Source organism: Prosopis cineraria, unplaced genomic scaffold, assembly GCF_029017545.1.
Source record: "Prosopis cineraria cultivar Desert tree isolate PC_DT_omini unplaced genomic scaffold, ASM2901754v1 PC13, whole genome shotgun sequence".
NCBI classification, from domain to species: domain Eukaryota; kingdom Viridiplantae; phylum Streptophyta; class Magnoliopsida; order Fabales; family Fabaceae; genus Prosopis; species Prosopis cineraria.
In genome coordinates this window covers 37,017,641-37,039,147 of record NW_026555344.1, presented here as the reverse complement: position 1 = coordinate 37,039,147, position 21,507 = coordinate 37,017,641, and the positions used below count along the sequence as shown (strand labels likewise).

The window sequence follows — 21,507 nt, the reverse complement described above, 5'->3', positions numbered from 1 at the left end:
ATTTATAATTTTTTATAAATAGGTTTATTATCAATATGAATAGTACTGATTTAATTTAAGTAATCTAATTTAATATTATAACTTTTTAAATTGACTATCTATATATACTCTGAACAGTTCATATTCGATATTAAATGTTTATTTGTAAGGTTCAAATTTAAAGTTTTTATTTTCTATGTTGATGAATACAATATTAAAAAATAAAATATATAATCTTTTAATTATAAATTTTTACAAATGTTTTTTAAAAAATTATAAGTTAAAAATTTTAAATTTAAATTATACATAATACACTTGGATAGTCAATATATAAAAATATAAAATTTTTAATATTAAATTAAAATTTTTAAATTAAATATAAATTGAAATGGTCAAAAATTATTTAGTAAAACTTTTTTATAATTTTTACAATTTTTATTTTTTAAAAATATAAAATAAAAATATTAAATTATTTTTTTAAATATGAACCATTCAGGTTCAAATTGCATCACCCCGATGAGCAGCACGGTTTTCGTCAGGGTGATGACCACCTAAGACGGTTCCCAAAAAATTTCGTATACCTCCTTCTACTCTATGGAATGAGTGGCCCACATCACTGTGGGCTCCATCTTAAGACTACCCCACTACCATTTGATATATACACGCTATAGCCTTGTAATGCAACTCATTAACTCACTCTAGTTAATTCCCAGACTCGCTTTCGTCTTGCTTTATCTCTCGAACACACAGTATTGCAGGCTGAGCTTGCACCAATCAATGGCGGCTCAGGTTCAACTCCAAACACAGAAGCCATCACTCCCGGCTCGGCTCAACTCCTTCGTGGCTACCAGCCGAGTCGGCAAGCGGTTCAAGCTCACCGAGCGAAATACCAGCTTCACCACCGAGCTCCGAGCTGGCACCGCCACCTTCCTCACCATGGCTTACATTCTAGCCGTCAACGCCAGCATCCTCGCTGACTCTGGTGGCACCTGCAGCGTCTACGATTGCCTGCCTCTCTGCTCCGACCCCAACATCCCCCTTTCTCGTTGCACCGCCCCGACCCACCATATCATCCAACCCGACGCCTCCTGCAAGTTCCCTCCGGTCAACCCGGGTTACGCCGCTTGCCTGCAGAAAACCCGAAAGGACCTCATCGTCGCCACCGCAGCGTCGTCTCTCATTGGCTGTGCCATCATGGGCATCTCTGCGAACCTGCCTTTGGCTTTAGCCCCGGGCATGGGTGCCAATGCCTACTTCGCTTACTCTGTTGTCGGGTTTCACGGGTCAGGTGATATATCCTACGAAACTGCTTTGACCGCAATCTTCATGGAAGGTTTAATCTTCTTCCTTATCTCCGCCGTCGGCTTTCGGGCCAAACTCGCCAAACTCGTCCCCAGACCCGTCCGAGTTTCTTCCCCGGCAGGAATCGGTCTTTTTCTCGCCTTCATTGGGCTTCAGAACAATCAAGGAATTGGGCTCATCGGGTACAGCCCATCAACCTTAGTCACGCTCGGAGCCTGCCCGAGATCCTCCCGGGCAGCGTTAGCTCCGGTTGTAACGGCAACTAACGGAACCATTACTCTCCTGCCAGGTGGCTCAATATCAGATGACATACTGTGTTTGAACCATAGAATGGAGAGTCCGACATTCTGGCTGGGAATGGTTGGGTTTGTAATTATAGCATATTGCTTAGTGAAAAACATTAAGGGGGCGATGATATACGGTGTCGTTTTCGTAACCGTGATATCGTGGATCCGTAACACGTCCGTAACGGCATTTCCCAATACCGAGTTTGGAGATTCAGCGTACGGGTACTTTAAGAAGGTAGTTGAGGTGCACGTGATCGAAAGCACGTTAGGTGTCTTAAAATTCAAGGGTATGGATAAGGGAAGCTTTTGGGAGGCATTGTTCACGTTTTTGTATGTGGACATTTTGGACACAACAGGCACATTATATTCAATGGCCAGATTTGCAGGATTTATTGATTTGAACGGTGACTTCGAGGGTCAATATTTCGCCTTCATGTCCGACGCTGCGTCCATCGTTGTCGGGTCCCTTTTAGGCACTTCACCGGTAACGACGTTCATCGAATCGTCAACGGGGATCCGGGAAGGAGGACGGACAGGTCTAACAGCGTTAACAGTGTCAATGTATTTTTTCATGGCATTGTTCTTTACACCGTTGTTGGCGTCAATACCAGCATGGGCGGTCGGGCCACCGTTGATCTTGGTGGGGGTGATGATGATGAGATGTGTGGTGGAGATTAAGTGGGATGACATGAGAGAAGCGATACCAGCGTTTGTGACAATACTAATGATGCCATTGACGTATTCTATAGCCTATGGTTTGATTGGTGGGATTGGGACGTATGTAGTGTTGCACGCATGGGATTGGGGAGAGGAATTAGTGAAAAGATATGTGATAAATAAGGGAAATGGAGAAGATAATAAAGTGGTTCAAGTACTGTAGATGAATATGCAATATATAGTTTCGTTATATAATTAATAAATTAATCCTATTTAGAAATAATACCTCTGTCGCTAATAGATCAAGACTCATCGTGCTGTTTCGAGAATAGGCTCATCATGCTTGGTGCTTGATTGGTTTTCTGTTATGCATGTTATAAATTCAACTGCAAGAGCTAAAATGTTTGGTTAATCCTTGTTGTGTCTGATCAAAGCTAATGAAAGAAACATTATAACTTATAGTACAGCTAAAACATTGAAAGTCAGTTTAATTGATAAGCAACAAACAATAACAAAATAAAAAATAATAATGATAGAAAAAAAACTGAAGAAAAATGCAAAGGAAATTAACTAATACTTGGACTAACTCCTGAATAGAAAGTATCAACAGAGAACTTTAAAGAGTTGAGTGTATTAAAGATTAGAATAGAGAACAAAGAAAGTGATAGCACAAACACTCAACCCAAAGAGCTCACTTCCTTAAATGTTTCAGTTGCAAGAAAATTAGCTGCACAATTACCCCTGCATGGAGTAAGAAGAAGAGGGAATCCTACCTTAGATGCCAAAACTAGAATGCAATCATGAATAACCCATCTATATCTCCAATAGTATATATTAGGATGATTAAAACCAACACAATCCACCAAGAGTTTATAATCATTCTCAAACAAAACCTTGCTATGACCAAGATTCAATTGCCAACATAAAAGCACGTTTTAATGCAACTACTCGAGTCATGAAAGTTGAAAGAGATTTAACTTTATCAACAAAGCCCATCAAAATATACCAGCATGATTCATATAGATAATACTATTTGAAGTATGATCAGATTTTTCAAAGAAAGCACCATCAATATTAATTTTGAGAAATCCACCTAATGGAGCTTTCCAATGCACATTAGCAACATTTGGTGTTGTAGTCTCAATAGCACAACCTGAATTCCAAAGATACAAGGGGTCCAAGAATAGTCTCCGGCAAATAACGAATTCCTTAGTTTCAACTCACATTAGTCTTTTTGTTTTTGGGCAATAATCGATGGCCTATCAAGACTTCTAATGGGGCATAAGGGTCCAGTTCATGAGAATATTTTATGTTTAAAGCGGAACCTAGGCCCAACTTCCTACTTTCGCACACAAAGAGGCCCAACTTTGTTAAACGTTACCTACGAGGCATGAGGTGAAATGATTAGAGTAAATTGTGGTTAACAGAACAAACATACTTTCCCAACCATATAAAGCACTTGTCTGCTTTTATTTATAAATCACTTTTATTTTATTTTAAAAGTTTTTACACAAATAACTCATATCATAAGATCAAATAAAAAAATAGTTTATCTTTTCTTAAATTTTAAAAATAGCATTTTTAATATTTAGTTTATAATTAATTTATAAAACTATCCTTTTAATATTTGCTTTTTGCAAATACTAGAAGATTCAAAATGAAAAAAATCTCTAAAAATGAATGCAGTGAATGCAAGATATATAGTCTAAAATAATCTTTTTTTAGAGATAAATGCGAAAGAAAAGACGGAACTGAATGTAAGAGAGACAAATTCAAGATAGCATAGCAGTGTGAGCGAACTATAGTTATAATTATAAGAGACAAATTGGAGGTGAGATACATCGACGGTACTCAACGGAACGGAGCTCATCGGTGGGGAATGGAGCTACAGATTCATGATTTTTTATTTTATTAGTTAAGATATTTGACTTTTTGTGATAAATTAAAAGTCTAAAAATTTTTGTAGAATATATTTGATATGTTTTGGGTAAATAATTATGTATTTTTTGTGTTATTGATTCACGATATTACATCGTTGATAAATTGTTATATATATCACCGATATATTATCGTAGATCAACATAATTAAATAATTAGATATAAACTTGTTTATCATTGATATACAAATGTATATCAATGACATAGTATTGTAAATTAGTAATATAAAAAATACATAATAATTTGCTCAAAATGAATCAAACACACTCCATAAAAATTTTAAATTTACCGAGAGATGTGAATATAGTAAAAATTTAATGACAGATAATAGATTCTAGCCTAGTCTTTTGCTTCCAAAAATGAAAATTTTTTTTCAATGTCTAATGTCCTCTTTATAATGTCCTTGAGAAAAAACAGAGAGAAAGAAGAAGAAAAGTTCTACGATGAAGAAAGACACCGATAATTTTATATTTAGAGAAAAAAAATGATTCAGAGAAAAAAAAGAAAGATACAGTCAGTTAAAGATTTGTTACAATAAATATACTTTGTTTTAATAATAAATTTAATCTAAAGATAAAAGAGTAAAATATATTTAATTAATTTTATGAATAGGTCATATTTTAAAATATTTAAAAATCTCATTTATAATTTATGAGAGCTGTATTTTTTGAGATCATTGAACTAATTTCCTCTTTATTTTATCTGTATTAAAAAAAATATTAAATTTTATTAACTTTATTTAAAAATTTAAGAAATTCTCAATTTTATCCTGATAAATATACTTGTTTTAAAATTATATTTTCTCTCTTCCTTATAAATAAAATCAGAAGGAGTATTGGTAACTATTTTATAATTTTCTAAACAATATTTGAAACGTTGATCTTTTAAAAAAATATATACAAATTTTCAATTTCACTTTTCATTAAATAATGAAAATTTAAATTTTAATAATTTTTTTTCTAAAAAAGAATAAATAAAATAAGAGTATAGTTAAAAATATTATATATAAAAACTACTTAATGTCCATATTATTTTAATTTTAATAGGAGTTTTAGAAAATGTTATATATTATGAACTAGATGCCAATAATTAATCACGTAAAGGCACCAAATTACACGGATGGATCTCATATTGATACAAATAAGTACAAATTTGAAAGATAAATCACTCAAGACTCGAGAATTTCAATCATAGTCCATGGCATTGGCATAAAAACCCCATGAAATAATTCAATATAATGGAGATAGGACTTCCAGGTGTGACAAAATTGCTTAATCATTTATATAGTCTGCCTCGTAATTTGTTGTGCATGTCCCTCACTGTGGCATTAATTCGTAACTGATAGACGTTCTCTGCAACTTCAGTCCTTCGATTTTGTTTTTATTTAGCGCTTAATCATGTGTCTCTGGATTCTGTTTCCATTTTCAACTCCTTCCATCTTAAATTATAAAATATTTTTAAATAAAATCTCACATATTAATAAATTTTATTAAATATACTTAACAATCTTATTTTTTTAAAATAAAAATATAAATTTTTAAAAATACCCATCATTTAATATATTAAAAAGATAAGAAACTGAAATTAATTATAGAGAAAAGAAAGATAATATTAAAATTGATGCATTTAATAAAATTTTAATTAATTTAAAGTATCTTATATTTTAAGATGAAATTTTTTTAAAATTATTCTATAATTTAAGATAAAAGTAGTATAAAATATTCATATACACATAAACCAACGTAACTTTTTGTAATTTTTTTACACCTGCCTTGTTCTAGCATATATTCATTCATTCATGAATAGCAGGGATCAATTGGAGTTTTTTTTTTTTACTCTCTAATATTATTTAAATATAGATAAATAAATAAATAATGTAAATGAAAAGAATAATAGAATTTGATTGAAACAATCCAAAAGGGCTAGCTTACCCCGCGTGATTGTTCAATTGCCTTCAATTATACCATGTTTTTGGCACAAGCTGCTGCGCTCACTCGACTCACTATACACCAAAGCATATTAAGAGATTGCAAATAGTTTATATGATGTAGAATGGGAAAGAAGAAAGGAGGAAGAGAAGGGAGAAGGGAGAGAAAGAGAATAGAACATAGATAATTAAAGATTGTAAAGATACTTACAGATTATTCATTAATTAACAAGGGTCTCATATCAATGGCCAAGTTTGATCACACGACTGTATAGATCATGGATTAAATAATCTTTATCTGCTAAATCAATCTTTATATATATATATATATATATATTAAGTTATTTATTATTTACAAAACCTTTATTCAAATTAGAGTTAACATGGGAAGAAAGAGTGAAAATTATAACTATAAATGAGCATAATTTTTTGGAATCATCATTTTGCATGACAAATTGATAATTAAATGCGAATTTTCTGGGCAGTTTTCGTTAGTTTTTAAGGCAACGCTTGTTTTCCTATGGAGGGAAGACTAAATAACAAAGATATGGCGTAATGATAAACTGAGTTAGGTCAGATCAGGCTAGACATGGTATCCGGTGAGGTCGAGGCTTGCCTAAACCTACGACACTCCGCCAATGATTTGCAGAATGCTTATGAGAGAGACAGCATGAACAATTGAACATGCATGAGTGATGGTTCAATTTTTTTGTTTACAAGTATGATGATCTACACCTTATATATGTTAAGAATTAATCATGTTTAATCTCATGCATAATTTGACTATAGATATAGATGGCACTCAATATATATAGAAGGGTGGAGACAGGGGACCAACACCCAACTTTCAATTTTTTTAATAAAATATAAAAATTATATATTTATAACCTCTAAATTGACATATTATAAAAGTTTTGAGATAGTATATGAAATTATTATTTTAATTTTATAGTAGTCTTTTATGTATGTACAGTCCAATAATTTCAATAACTTTAAAGTTTAGTTGTTATATGATGTAGTTATTTTCAACAAAATAATATTATAGTTACTCTTAAAGCATTAACATAATTTAATTTTTTATTTTATATTTTATGAACGAAATTATAAAAATTATTATTAATAAACTTTGTTAAAATCTCAAAATATATTAAATGCTATGTGTTTGATATTTATCATAAAATCTCTTATCTAAATATATTCTTTTAGAGAAAAATTACTTTTTTTGTAAAGAAGAAGCTATTAAAATTTATTGTATGAATAGTTTTTATTATGAAATACTTAAAACTTATCAACATAAAAAATTTGTGACAGTTGAGTATTATTACCATATTGATATATTTATTTACTATAATTATTCATTGAAAGAATTAAATGAAAACTTCACTAAGAAAATAGTAATATTTTTTTAAAATTGAAGAGAATTTTAGATCTTAAGAATATATTTAAATTATTCAATAATCATGAGAAAGATGAAATCTTTATCAATTTAATAATAGCTTATATTAAGAAGAAAACTGCTAAGAATTTATTGTTGTCATTATAATTAATTATTCTTATGTCTTAAAAAATAAAGGTATATATTTACACTACTACAAAATATACATTTTATGCCCCCTAATTTACATTAGTTTTAGTAAAAGTAATATAAAAAATAGAGACAGTGATAATTTTATAAATATGTGTTAAATATGTAAGATCATTAACGTCGCTTTTTCAAAAAAGAGACATGATAAATGTTCAAAAATAATAATTTAAAATAATTTATTTTTTATAATTCACATCCCTTTTTTTAAAAAAAATGACATAAAAAATAGATTATTTAAAATTATTAATTTTTAAACATTCTTCACATCATTTTTTAAAGGGATGTGAAAAATATTTAAAATTAATAATTTAAAATAATTTATTTTTTATAATCTATGATCTTTTTCTAAAAAAATGACATGGTATATATTTAAAAATAATAATTTAAAATAATTTATTTTTAACAATTCACATCCTTTTTTAAAAAATGACATGAAAAATAAATTATTTTAAATTATTAATTTTTAAATATTTTTACATTGCTTTATTTAAAAAAGTAACGTGGTGAATGTTCCAAAATTAATAATTTAAAATAATTTATTTTTTACAATTCACCTTTTTTTAAAAGCAACATGAAAAGATAAATTATTTTAAATTATTAATTTTTAAATATTTTTTATGTCACGTTTTTTAAAAAAATGATATGTAAGTTATTTATGTCATTTTTTTAAAAAAAGAAGTGAATTATAAAAAATAAATTATTTTAAATTATTATTTCTAGACATTTTTAACGTTGCTTTTTCAAAAAAGCGACATGAATTTTTATCATCTTTTTTAAATTAGATTGAGCTCCTCTATCGCTTCATGATTCTATATTTTGAAACCAAACTCTTCTCTCTTTTTTCCTTCAACGGCAGCACGTTTTTCTTCTCCCCTTACTACAGATCTCTCCTCTCATCCACACAACAAGTCTCTCTCTTCCTTTCTATTGCATCGAGACTTATAGCATCGAGGGCTACAGCTAACAGACTGAATAGAGATCTAAGGCTAGCATTTAATGTGAGCATTCGACAAACAACTCTCTCTTTTCCTCGTCTCCTCCCTTTCCCCCATTCGATGGACAACTTTGAGATCCATGACTCCTCCTCCTTTTTTCCTCGAGCGAGTAATATTTAGTTAGTGTCACTTTCACTCATAAATTCTTTTTCTTTGTAGATATTTTTAATCCCTGCTTGAGTCTTTTTCATTATCTTTGGTTGTTTTATCAATTTTGGTATAATTTTATTTTGATTTCAAGTCTGTAAAAACTATAATTAATTAGAATAATGAAATAGAAATGATAAATATTTAATTTTAAATTATTTTAATATTTATTTCAAAAAAAATCACATCGCCATTTTTAGAAAATTCACATTTCCTTCTTACAAAAAACGACGTGGTTTCTCTAAAAACTATATCTTTTATAAAAGTAATATGAATAAGTTAATTTTTTATGTCGTCTAGATCTATATCCCTCACGAACATGAAATGTTCTGAAAAAATGACGTGAAAAGCTTCTCTTTTTTTTATAGTAGTGTTAATTTTATTATATATATGCCAAATTGAATATAAATATATGCATTTTAATACTTATATTATATTAGTGATATCAATCTATTGAATTTTCTTTTTGATTGTCATATTAGCTTTGTTATCTTGGCCCTCTCTAATAAAATTTTTAGCTTCGCTCCTTTCAATATACATTAAATTACGATATAAACATATGTCCTGCCAACGTTTCAACTGTAATCTCCCCCCCCCCCCCAAAAAAAAAAATTTGCCCGTCACACACACACGCGGATAAAAGCATGATTTTGTCTTCAACTACAGGCTTAAGAACATCTTGAATTCTAAATTTTTTGTGCAATTTAATAATCCTTTAACATTAAAAAAAAAATCACAATATACTCCCTTCCATATGAAAGGAATGTGAGTCCCGCAATACAAAAATAACGAACATTATCTCATAATTAATGGGAGGGGTACATTGCAACATTTTTAAATATTAAGAGATAAAATTACATAAAGAATTGAGGATCCAAATGTTCCACTAGATTAAGGGAAATATTGTCCAATTGCATGCATGCACATCTAGTGGTGGAACCAAAACCTAAAGTCAAGCAATGTGAGATAATTTAACTTAAAAATTAATATTTTTTAAAAATAATAATCACACTAGAACTAAAATTGTAATATTATAAGTAGATCAGTCATCAATTTTTCTTTTAAAAAATTATATTGAACATGTTAATATTGTCTTATATATAAATATGATTTTTATATTCTATCTCAATCATTAAAATCTTATATATTTAATAAATTTTTGAGCCCAAGTATTATTTATTTAGTTCAAAGGTGAAAAATATCAAAAGTAAAAAGATGCTATGAAATTTATATATCTTGCTTGCAATTTGTCCTGAGGTGAGAGGGTCGGTGCATTTGCACACCCTCACCCAAAATATATAGTGAAATATTTACTCCTATATATTTAACACTATATATTTAAGGTATTTATTTTTAATTAAATTAAAAAATGTGTATTTTTTATAAATTATTTATTTTATAATAAATTTTTGTTATTGGTATTTTTAATAAATTAAGATTCACATGTCCTAAATTAATTAAATAAAAATATATTAAATATATAATATTAAGCATATATGTCTTTATCCATGTGTGTGTATGTTGATCCTTTTGTTAAAAAACGATAATTATTGAATATATTTTTATTCCCTTACCAGAAATCTCAAATAAAGTAAATTAAGCTGCTCCTGCAATTTCTGATATCTTACATAGGAGATAGGACCCATCACGTAATAGGTAGTGAGAATTGTGAGACTATCTGGACACGCATCATACTCGTGCATGCCACCAGATCACCGCGTGAATCAAGTTGCTAGGATGCTTCCATAACCATATTCTCAAATCTCATGTTAGCTGTTTCTTGTTTTCATTCAACTTGCCAACACTATGATACGGTATATGACATCGCATATTCCATTATTCACCACTTATATTATACTTTCCCTCTTTTCATACCACTTCTCTCATGCACGCCTTTGCTATCAGGTCATAAATATTGTTTTTACCAAAATATTAAATTTGTCTTTTTTTTTGGGCCAAAAAATTTCTGTCTTATTATGATAATGAAATGAGTGCTAGCTTAGAATGATATTTGTTGTAGTTATGTGTGGATGTGTCAGTAGAGTAATTCCTATACATTGCCTACTTGAAGGAAGCTCTAAAAGTATAAGTACTGAGGGGTAAAAATTGGCTGCTAGATAGATTTAGAGAAAAAAAAAAAGGCTCGCTGGGCACTTTTAACATATATAACTCACCAGAAAATTATTAAATTTACATGTTTCAAATAATGTGAATTCCTCAAGCTTCAAACACGACGGCTTTATTATTCATGAACCAAGGAACTTAAATTGTTTTGAATATCCATTGTTCAGAGACAACATTTTAATGGTGTTTTATTTCTCTGGAAATCGATGGTTTAAATTTATTGAAATTAATTGTGCCATCGTTCTTGCCTGATCTCCTTGTTTATTAAAGGCAGAGTCGATCGCGAGTTCATTTTTGTACCAGCCTTTGAGTTTTCAGGCTATGCTTCTCCCCTCTCATATTGTTTCACATCTGATACTGCTTGATTTCTATTATGTTACACTTTATTGTTTTGTGTCCTTCTGTGCTAGAATAGTCTATTTAATTTTGATAAAGTGCCACATTTTAGCTAATATGATGAAATAATTCTTAAAGATAATAGCTTTATATATGACTTTAACTATGTTCAATTGGCGGCTGTCAACCATTTTAGCCCTTTTAATTTATTATGGTGTCAAAGCAGTGTACAACTCGCAAGGAACATTTTTTCTTTTTTTGTCAACCACAACTCACAGGAAAGAATGTGAACCATATAAAAATCCGCAAGCCGAGCCGCCGAAGCATGTGATGGGCTTAGCATTGGAGTGGACCCATCCATAAAAAAAAAAAAATATATATATATATATATATATATATTCCCTCCAATAAAAAATACAAAACATTTTTTAAGGAATTGAATGTTAAAAAATATAGAATATTTTCAGTCTGTTGAGATGTAATTATTACCTTTTTTAAAAGTACTCTTATTGATAATAATTTTATATTTATTATAGGGTGTTTAATAGGAATGAATATGAAAAGATAAGTTAGTTAAAAAGTAGATAATTACTTTATTACGAGTGAGATGTGGTTAAAAATTTCTTATATTTTTTAACAGAGGGAGTATATAAGAATGATTAATTTTATGAATGCAACTTCCAAAAAAACAAACTGAGAATCGGTGCATATATGAGCTGTGCATGGGAAAATAATTATTATTTTTCCATGGGGTAAGTTATTATATTTATTTATTTATTACAATTTTTTATTTTGGAAAATCTAGTATTTTAAATAAAAAATAAATTTTAAATTGTTATTCGGTTAAAAAAATAAATTTATCATTTTAGAACTCTAAATTTAATCCAAAACGGCAAAACACATTTATACAGTCCGAGTTTTATCATCGCACCATGGTGCTCTTGCTGTGATAACTGATAAGCACCTAAACCATTCTGATAAATGATACTGTATATAGTTGGCACTTATTATTATTTATTGTGCCTAAACCAATGACTTAACTAATTTAATAATCATGCCTCCACGCTATTACCTACCAGGCTTTGCTGATTCAACAAAATTAGCAAAGCCACTTATTTCTGAATTCTTATAATTTCTTGACCGGCTATTCCGGTTTATGCTCTAATTCTAAAATTCGAGGTCTCAATTTATCGTCCCAAAATTGGGCGCCGCTTTCGCCTTCTTTTTCCTTTTTCTTGATCTCAATCACCACCAGCTCATCCGTTAGCCGGTAGACACCAATCAATATCACGAAATTACCTCTATGCCCCTCAAGCTTCGCTCCCCATCCGTCCTCCTTCCTCGTCACCACCACTGTGTCCCGATCGGCCGCCTCCTCCACCGTCTCCACGATCCTATTCGGCGTCTCCTTTGAAACGATGCGTTCCACGCTGCCCGAAACTTCAGGTTCCGGGTCGGTAACGAACAAACCCGACATGTCCAAACCCGACGAGAACGATATCAAATGGAAGGCGTTCAAGGACTTGGTTCTATTTCTGTCGTCTTCCTCCCATCCTGAATTCTTCTGCTCGACTTTGATCTCCCTGTACCCTTTTCTGAACCACGGGTCCTGCAGAATCTCATCGACGGTAATCCTCGTTTTTGGATTCGGGTCAAGTAACCGCTTGATCAACCGTTTCAAATCGGGCTGGACCCATCGGGGGATGCCAACCCGTCCTCGGTAGATTCTTCTCAGCATCGTCGGCACGTCAGCATCGTTGAACGGCAAAGACCCGGTGGTGAGCACGTACAAAACGACACCGCACTGCCACACGTCGACTTTCTCTCCGTCGTAGCCTTTCTTGGCGAGCATCTCGGGGGTCAAGTAAGCAGGGGTCCCGCAGAGAGTATGCAGCATGCCGTCGGGTCGGATCTGGTCCATTGTGGCGCTCAACCCGAAGTCCGAAACCTTGATGTTCAAATCGTCGTCGAGCAAGAGGTTATCGAGCTTCAAATCCCGGTGAAACACACCGAGAGAATGACAATGCCGGACGGCCGAGATTAACTGATGGAAACACCGACGGTTGTGATCTTCGTCGAAGAGGCCGTGATTAAGAAGTCTGTCGAAGAGCTCGCCGCCTTGGGCACACTCCATGACGAAGTAAATCTTGGTCTTGGTGGCGAGGACCTCGTAGAGCTTGACGATATGGGGATGATTCAGCCGGCGCATGATAGTAATTTCCCTCTGAAGCTGCGCCGTGAGCTGGGCTTCAACTATCCTGCGCTTGCTCACGACCTTAATGGCAACACTCTGCTTCGTAACAACGTCGAAAGCTTCGTAAACCTTAGCGAAACCCCCAACGCCGAGAAACTTGCGAATCTCGTATTTTCCGAACAAAACCCCCTCCGGCTCCTCGTCTCTGGTCGGAGGAGTAGATTCTGATGCTCTTTCTTCATCGGCAATATTCCTGTTAATTTCTCGAATAGCTTGAAACATAATGACGAAGACGAGATGATGTTGCAGAAGGAACCAGAGAGAGAGCGCGTTTGTGTGAAGCTGTGAATTATAAGTCTATGGGAGCGTTGAATTTGAGGAAATTAAGGCTTAAGTGATAAGGAATATGAGGGACAGAGGAAGAAGAAGAGTGGGACAGGGTGTGTGTGGAATTGATGCTGGAGGGTGAGTGATAATGATATTATATACTTATACGGAATATTACGGCATTTCAGCTTCAAATCGACAGCGAGGGATTGAACCAGACATCTTGAATAATGACCTTGATATAATCTGTTTCACTTATAATTTATAATTATCAAATTATTTTTTCGCCCACTATCATCTTGTGCTTCTTGTTCTTCTCCTTCATATCTTTTACCAACTATAACCAGTTGTGTTTAATCGTGTTCTTTATTTTGGCCAACTGTTTTATTTTAAATTTTAATCGGGCTAAATCAGGATTCAGGCGGCTTAGTGTTGTGTTTGACTTCAATTATTTGATAAATATATCTATATCGGTTATCCATTGAATTTTGTGTTTGTGTAGAAATCGAACAAGTTTCTAATGAGCAATCCTAAAGAATGAACAATTTTTTTAAGAATAAAGATTTTATACTTATTGAATCCGCACAAATTCATACGAAAAATATTTTGACTAAAAAATAAAAGTGGAATAAAATTTTAAATAATCCCATAAAAGATATAAATATAACTGCTTTTTATATGCGTGAGCTTGTCTTGTGAAGTATGTGATTAAGATTTTGCTTTCTTAAAAACAAAAAACAAAAAAAAAAGATTTTGCTTTCTGAGTGTTTGTTTGATCAACAAAGTGTTTAAAAAGTTATATCCAAGTTGATTAAAAAAAAGGGTCAATCAAACAACTTGTATGTTTTTTCCCTCGTTCTTACCAGCTATAACAAGTTGTGTTGAACCGTGTTCGCTTTTGGCCAACTGTTTGTTTGTGTTTAACTTGGAGTCTTAGTGTTGTATTTGACTTTAAATAACTGATAAATGATAAATATATACTAGTTTTTGAATTTATCTTTTGATTTTGTTTCTCTGTGTAATATAATATTCTGGTGAATTATTAAAGAATAATACGCCATTTTAAAACAAGAACATATTGTATAATTACATGTAGATATATAATTCCAATGTTTTAAATAAATTACTCTAGATTAAACACTTAAAAAAATGAAAATATTTACGCTTAAAAAGTAAAAATAGATTAAATTATAAAAAAAGATTGCCCAGAAACACTATAATTAATTTTAATATGTATAAATAATTTAACTCAATTTTAAAGACGTATCTCTTGAGGCAAGGCAAGTATTTAATATTTTATTTTAAATATTTTTAATAAATTGTTTAGAAATTAATTCAATATTCGCGATGTAACTTTTTTTATTAATTTGTATTTTAGTTTCCTTATATTGAATAGATTGAATTGGATTCAATTAATATTTAATGCTATGAGATAATATGATTTTTAAATTTAGTATATTAAAGTATATATATTGCTAGTTGATTGCGTTGATCGTGTGTGATAGTGATATAGTTTGATTTCTAAAAGAAAATTAGGTTTAGATTATTTGATAAATAATTTAGGAATTTATGAATAATAGATGTTATGATGTATCTTAAATATCTAAACTAAATTTAAAATTATTTGTGTATCTTTTTCGAATCTTAAAAATAACAGGCAGTCAAAAATTTAAAAGTATTAAATTTATATTTAAGAATAAATTGATTAAATGAACTTTTGAGTATAGTGAGAGGAAGTAGCTCTATACATATGACCAGATATGAAATAGTCATGCAAAACAATCATTGTAAAGAATGTTTTGGATGACAATAGAGAAAACTATATAGTTTTTCACAATATAATACGTCAACAAAAAGTTTAAAAATGCTTTTCAGAAAAATGAATTACCAAGTAAAAAAATTCAAATAATTTTCAAAGAATTGAACCACACTATTGATGAAGTGGAAGTTTAAAAATTATATGCTTGATATGTGTGAATCCAATTCTTCAATAAACTCATTTTCACAAAGATGATGAAACTCCCTTTCATCAGACCCCATATGAAACTCACTTTCATCATGCTCACTTTCATGTTTATCCTTTACCTTTCTTTGAGATCAAACTCATCCACAATTGGATTCTTCGCCAAGCCTCCCTTAGTCCCTCTAGGTTTATTGGGAGGGGTGAATTAGAGATTGAAAGACAAACAAAGAAAGATTTATGTCACATCCCAAAATATAGAAGTGCCTGGCAAGGGTATACACATAATCACACATCACTCAAGCCTGATTCAAGAAATTTTTTGCATATGTTATTATTATTGTTATTATTTACTACTTTTGATTAAAAATAAACTCTTAATATTTTTATGAAAATTCCAGCAGGATCTTTCTTATATATAGGATTTTCCAAAATTTTACAATACAAATTTTCAAATGAATATTGATCACTCTCGCAAGTGTATGAGATCACAGTAATAAATTACTTGGAGTATTTTAGGTGTCAAACCCACAAAAAAGGTACACTTTTACTAATTTAAATAATTAATAGTTCAAGAAAAATAGATAAAATGGATAATTTTGATAAAAATATAAAGAATAAAAATAAATCAAGAAAATAATAATGATAAAAACGCAATCACTTGAAACGTTGGGGTTTAGGATTCACCCTATAGGTTGCTAATTTCTACCCTTTGAATTGACTCTGATCAATTATAGTGACAACTATTCCTAAAGTGTCCTAATATTCTCCTAAATTATTAATCTCTTTTTAATTAACATTGAATTCGTTCCCATTATACCCAAGTAACTAATTAAATTATGAAGTTATAGTTTAAGTCACCACAAATTTCTAGAACTATTCATATCCTAGTTATTTATATTTAGTTCTCTATATCTAAGTTTTCTCTTCACCTCCCAATCTATCAAGACTACCCATAGATTTGATTAAATGGTGGCCAGTCATTAAATTAATATGAAGAATAAGAGAAATAAATATAATTAAAAAAAGTAAAAATATTCATAAATATAAATGCAAAGAGTTAAAACAAAGGAAATAGAAAACTAGCTCCTCTATTGGGCTACATCCCTACCCTAATTGGGTAATTTAGAAATACATAATAAAATCAAATAAAACCATTCTAAAATTCTCAATCATGAAAAATGATCACAGAAAAAATTAAGGAGTAGAAAAAAATAATTATAATTTGTGAAACTTCTCAATGATTTCGCTTTCAGCCTTCAGAATGCCTCTACTAGCTCCAAATATCTCAGAGAGAATTCTTGAGATACTCAGATAAGTGATTGCATGCCTCCCCTCTTGATAGAGGAGTATTTATAATTCAGGTGGAGGCTTCTTCTTTTGTTTTTTGTCGATGTAGGACTCTAATATATATATATATATATATTTCTCTTTTTCTTCTTTCCTTCTATTTGGTTTATTCGTTTTCTCTGCAAAATATAAAGAGAAAAAGATATGAGTGAATTTTGTATTAAAATTTCTTTTTATCTTATAATTAAGTGATGAGGGAAAAATATATAAATATCAATTAAATAGATATAAAATCTTAATAAATATAATCAAATTCAAACTAAAATTTATATCTATTTAATTATAAAATATGCACTTATCAAATATTATAATAACTAGGAACTTAGCTCCTTTCACCCAGCAGATGAAGTATATATCAAAATAAGGATATATCTATAATATATGTGAAGCACCTAAAATTTAGTTCACAAAATACAATTTCATGATCTAAATTTTTACATCAAAAGATAGTTTAATCTACAGCTCTGCTTTCCAGTCGTTAATAAACTCTTCCATGATCCGCAGGAGATTCAATGTCAGCTAATGAGTTTAAGACCAAAACATTTTTTAGTAAATAGTATCCCTAAAAATATAGAGTTTTAAAGAATAAAAAAATTATCAACTTAAATAATCATGAAAAATAATTGAAAAAAATGATAATTCAATATAATAAACTTGTAGATCTTAATCATAACCATAAAATGAGAGTGAACTAAAATTGCTTTATTCTATTATGTTTGAAGAAAACAAATTATTCATATAAAAATCAAAGTAGTATGCTTACTAATTGAAACCATTGAAATTTTATTTACACAAGTTAATTAAAAATTTAAAATTTTAAGGACTTAACAAAACAAGTAACAAAGGTGGACACATAGTTTATGAGAGTAAGTAACCAAACACAGTCTGAGCTATGAAACAAACATGGATGCACAGTTCACGAGGGTAATGTTAACCAAACGCGGCTTCAACCATGAAACAAACATGAGTACAAGACTCATGAATAATAAACATGAGAACAGAGCTCAAGAAAATTAAATTAGCTAGTCATTGACCACGGCTCGCCAAGGGCTAACAGAATTATCGTTAGCAGCAATGTTTTGTTTATAGTCCTTTTAGAAATTACATTTCAAACATAGGAGAAAAATAATCATTATTGAAATAAAATTTTCATTTTCAATGTCAAACTCGCATGAATTGTTTCAAATATTAAAACTTATCAAAATAATATTTCATAGCTAACATACAAGCTTGCATTAATCAAATAACTAAGAATTCCAAGGTTCAATAAACAAAGATGTTTTCATCAATCTTGGAAGTATATTTTTTTAGGAAAAATACATGCACATGTCATAATTTATTTATCCTTCATCATTATTCTATAATTTCCAAAAGTAAAATAATTTAATTAACAAAGTACTCAATATTCATCATCATTAAAAAAATTTATATAAAAAGGTAATATTTTCAATAACAGACTATTTTTATTGGTAAAATAATGGAGTGCTATTCATTTACCTCGGGTTTTCTCAAAGCACAAGATTCTTATCTTACCACACCAATTGATTTTCTCTCCTTCCAAACTTTTTATATAATATATTAGAGTCTTAATAAACTTCTAACAATCTTAAAACTCTCTTCCACCATTAACACATCTATATATGTATGTATATAATGATTACAGATTTAAAACTTTGAAATCAAAATTTGCACTAAGGTTTTTTTATGAACATAGCTAGTTTCTCAATCCACTCAAAAAGACTTTGTAACATTCAAACCTCTTATCACACAATTTATCAACACCCATCCACAATCAAGAATTCACATAGTTACAAGCCAATTTCACAATCAAACTTCCTTAGTAATCTTGAATTTAGTTCATAAATTAATGACACCTACGTTGACATACTTTTCACAAGAATTCATGAAATATCAACAAAAATGAAATCAAGCAAAACTTCTTCTAACAAATATTTTGCCAAGCACTTCTTGTGCGTTAATTCTTAAACTCAAACCAAATTCCTTCTCCTTCTATTCCAACTCCTACATCTTTATAATAGAGATATTTGAATCATATTTCAGCTTCCCAAGTATGTAGTCCTTAAACCACAGCGCTCACTTGCATGACCGGCGACCTGAACAGCAGCGAAGAGAGGATGGAGAAGCCAAGTGAAGGACGAGCACTCATTCACTCTCACTTGGTCTAGGATTTTCAAAATGAAGGAAGAGAAGGAAGGAAGAAATAAAAGCACGTTTTTAGTCTGATTTTCTCTTTCTTATATTTTTAATTTTCTGATAAGGCAAAAATAGTAATTTTGTAGAGGTTGAAGAAAATAAAATTTTCACTCTCTATGTAAGAGCATTCAAACTCTGACCCTTAAAATTAACGTCAATGATAATTACCATTGAGCCATTAGTTATCTTAATAAATTTACTCCAAAAATATATAAATATAATTAAATTACCTTATGACCATTTTTTTTATCAAGCTTTCAGGTTATTACAATTATTAATTCTAATTTTACAATTATATTTTGGGTCATTACAATTTAAAACTAGGAGGAAGAAAATGAATATACGCTATTGTAGCGTTTGAATTAATGAATTTGAATTTAAATTTTAGTTTTAGTTTTAAAATCTCACATTTAAAATATATATTTAAAATTTTTTGTTTGGATATTGTGAAAAGATTTTAAAGGAAAAGGAGAGATGAGTTGAGTTTCAAAGCAAAATGGAAGATTAAGAATAACAAGTTTATCTCTATCTTTCAACCAATGAGAGATGAGAATGTTGAAAAAGAGAAGGAACTAAAGTGACAGAAGCAATAATAATGAAAACATGAAGAAAATAAGAGGGTTAAAGTAATTAAAATTTTAAATAATTAAAATATAAAGAAAATTTAAAATTACAAAAAAATTATTATAAAACATGAATTTGAATTTGAATCAAATCCAAATTCATATATTTTTTTATATCTAAATGAGATATTTTATTTCAATTCAAATTCTCAATAATTGAAACGCGCGCCCTAAGAAAAAACCAAAGGTTAACGCTTTGCTAAACAAAGATCGAATAATGTAGACACAGTTATCAACTTACAGCTTGCTTTTTCTTAATCAACTTGACGCTGATACGATGTTAGTAACAATGATAGTAGAGTTAAAAAAAAAAATGACAAAATGCAATATATATAAAGAGAGACTAATGTCTAGACAAGATATGTCTTATTTGAAAGATGACAGGGAGTATGCTAGACAGACACTATGAAATAGTGTCTGTCACAGTTTGATGAGAGACGTGAACAAAAAGTGGGTGCAACATCATAATTAATTACCAACATTTTAATTATATGTGATTTAATTTGCATAAAACTTGGTTAGTATCTGGCCGCATGCAGCATGGCATGTTTCTTTCTCTTATCCATATCTTTCCCCATCTCTTTCGTCTCTTCCATGTGCGCAATCTCATTTATTATTCCGTGCTCTTTTCAGTTTCTGCTTAGTCCCTTATTTCAATCAAGAACATCAACATAATTTCATTTCAGAATAAGTTAAAATCATGTGATCTTAAATAATTAAGTATAATAAAAATTGTCTGGTTGGTAGGATTCATTGTAATTCAACTTATCTTATAAGGGTTCCAGTCACGCCCTGACAATATATAACGTAGGGGCATCTCGATCGCACAATAAAAATCAGAGGGATATATATAATTAATGGACACAACACATGCAACGTATGTGTGTTTGTGTGTACTGTGAGAGAGTTTGATTTGAGAATCCTTACTCGTTGTATTATTGATATGTTAAAGGGCGTGTCCATATGTCAATTATTGATATTTCAAGGACGGAAGGTACAAGCCTTTGTATAATATTTGGCCTTAAGTGCATCAATTGTCGAGTTTGAGTTTTGACGTTTACTTTGTTTTTTTTTCCCCCGTTTAATTTGTTTTCATTGTGGGGCATTTTGATTAGCCTTCCATTAAACCATAACTAAGTTTCATAGTTTGGTATCATAAATGTAGACAAAAGGAAAGAAATAATGTGAGGAAAACAACAAACAATTCATAAATTATGAGCTTGTTTGTCAAGCAATTCTAAAAAAAAAAGTTTTATATTCTATAGAACGAAAAAACAAAAAACCCTATTTGATAATATGTTTTTAGAAAATGTTTTAGAGAATACAAAAAATTAAAAATTGTTGTGAAGAATAAAAAAATAAAAACACTTTTTAGATACTCTAGAATTATTATTCTAAAGAATAAAAAAATGTAAAAAATATTTTTTTTATTTTTTTATTTTTAAAGCATGTTCTTTTTTATTAGTAAGTACTGAATCTTCATTCACAAGGGAAGAAAGTCAGAAAAGGCAATCTAAAAACAAGAAAGCCAGAAAAACAAGAAAAATTAAAAACCTACAGGC

The 21,507-nt window shown here is 30.2% G+C and overlaps 2 protein-coding genes across 2 annotated transcripts; one reads left to right on the top strand and one right to left on the bottom strand.

Annotated features, from left to right (window-relative positions):
* The first annotated feature begins 664 nt into the window (after nucleotides 1-664).
* Nucleotides 665-2,510, top strand: LOC129291282 (adenine/guanine permease AZG1-like). Its single transcript, XM_054928563.1, has one exon. The coding sequence runs from the start codon at nucleotides 757-759 to the stop codon at nucleotides 2,446-2,448; it is 1,692 nt and encodes a 563-aa protein (XP_054784538.1). The 5' UTR covers nucleotides 665-756; the 3' UTR covers nucleotides 2,449-2,510.
* Nucleotides 2,511-12,249: 9,739 nt separating this feature from the next.
* Nucleotides 12,250-13,975, bottom strand: LOC129291197 (CBL-interacting serine/threonine-protein kinase 14-like). The gene has a single exon (XM_054928438.1). The coding sequence runs from the start codon at nucleotides 13,751-13,753 to the stop codon at nucleotides 12,422-12,424; it is 1,332 nt and encodes a 443-aa protein (XP_054784413.1). The 5' UTR covers nucleotides 13,754-13,975; the 3' UTR covers nucleotides 12,250-12,421.
* Nucleotides 13,976-21,507: the final 7,532 nt, after the last annotated feature.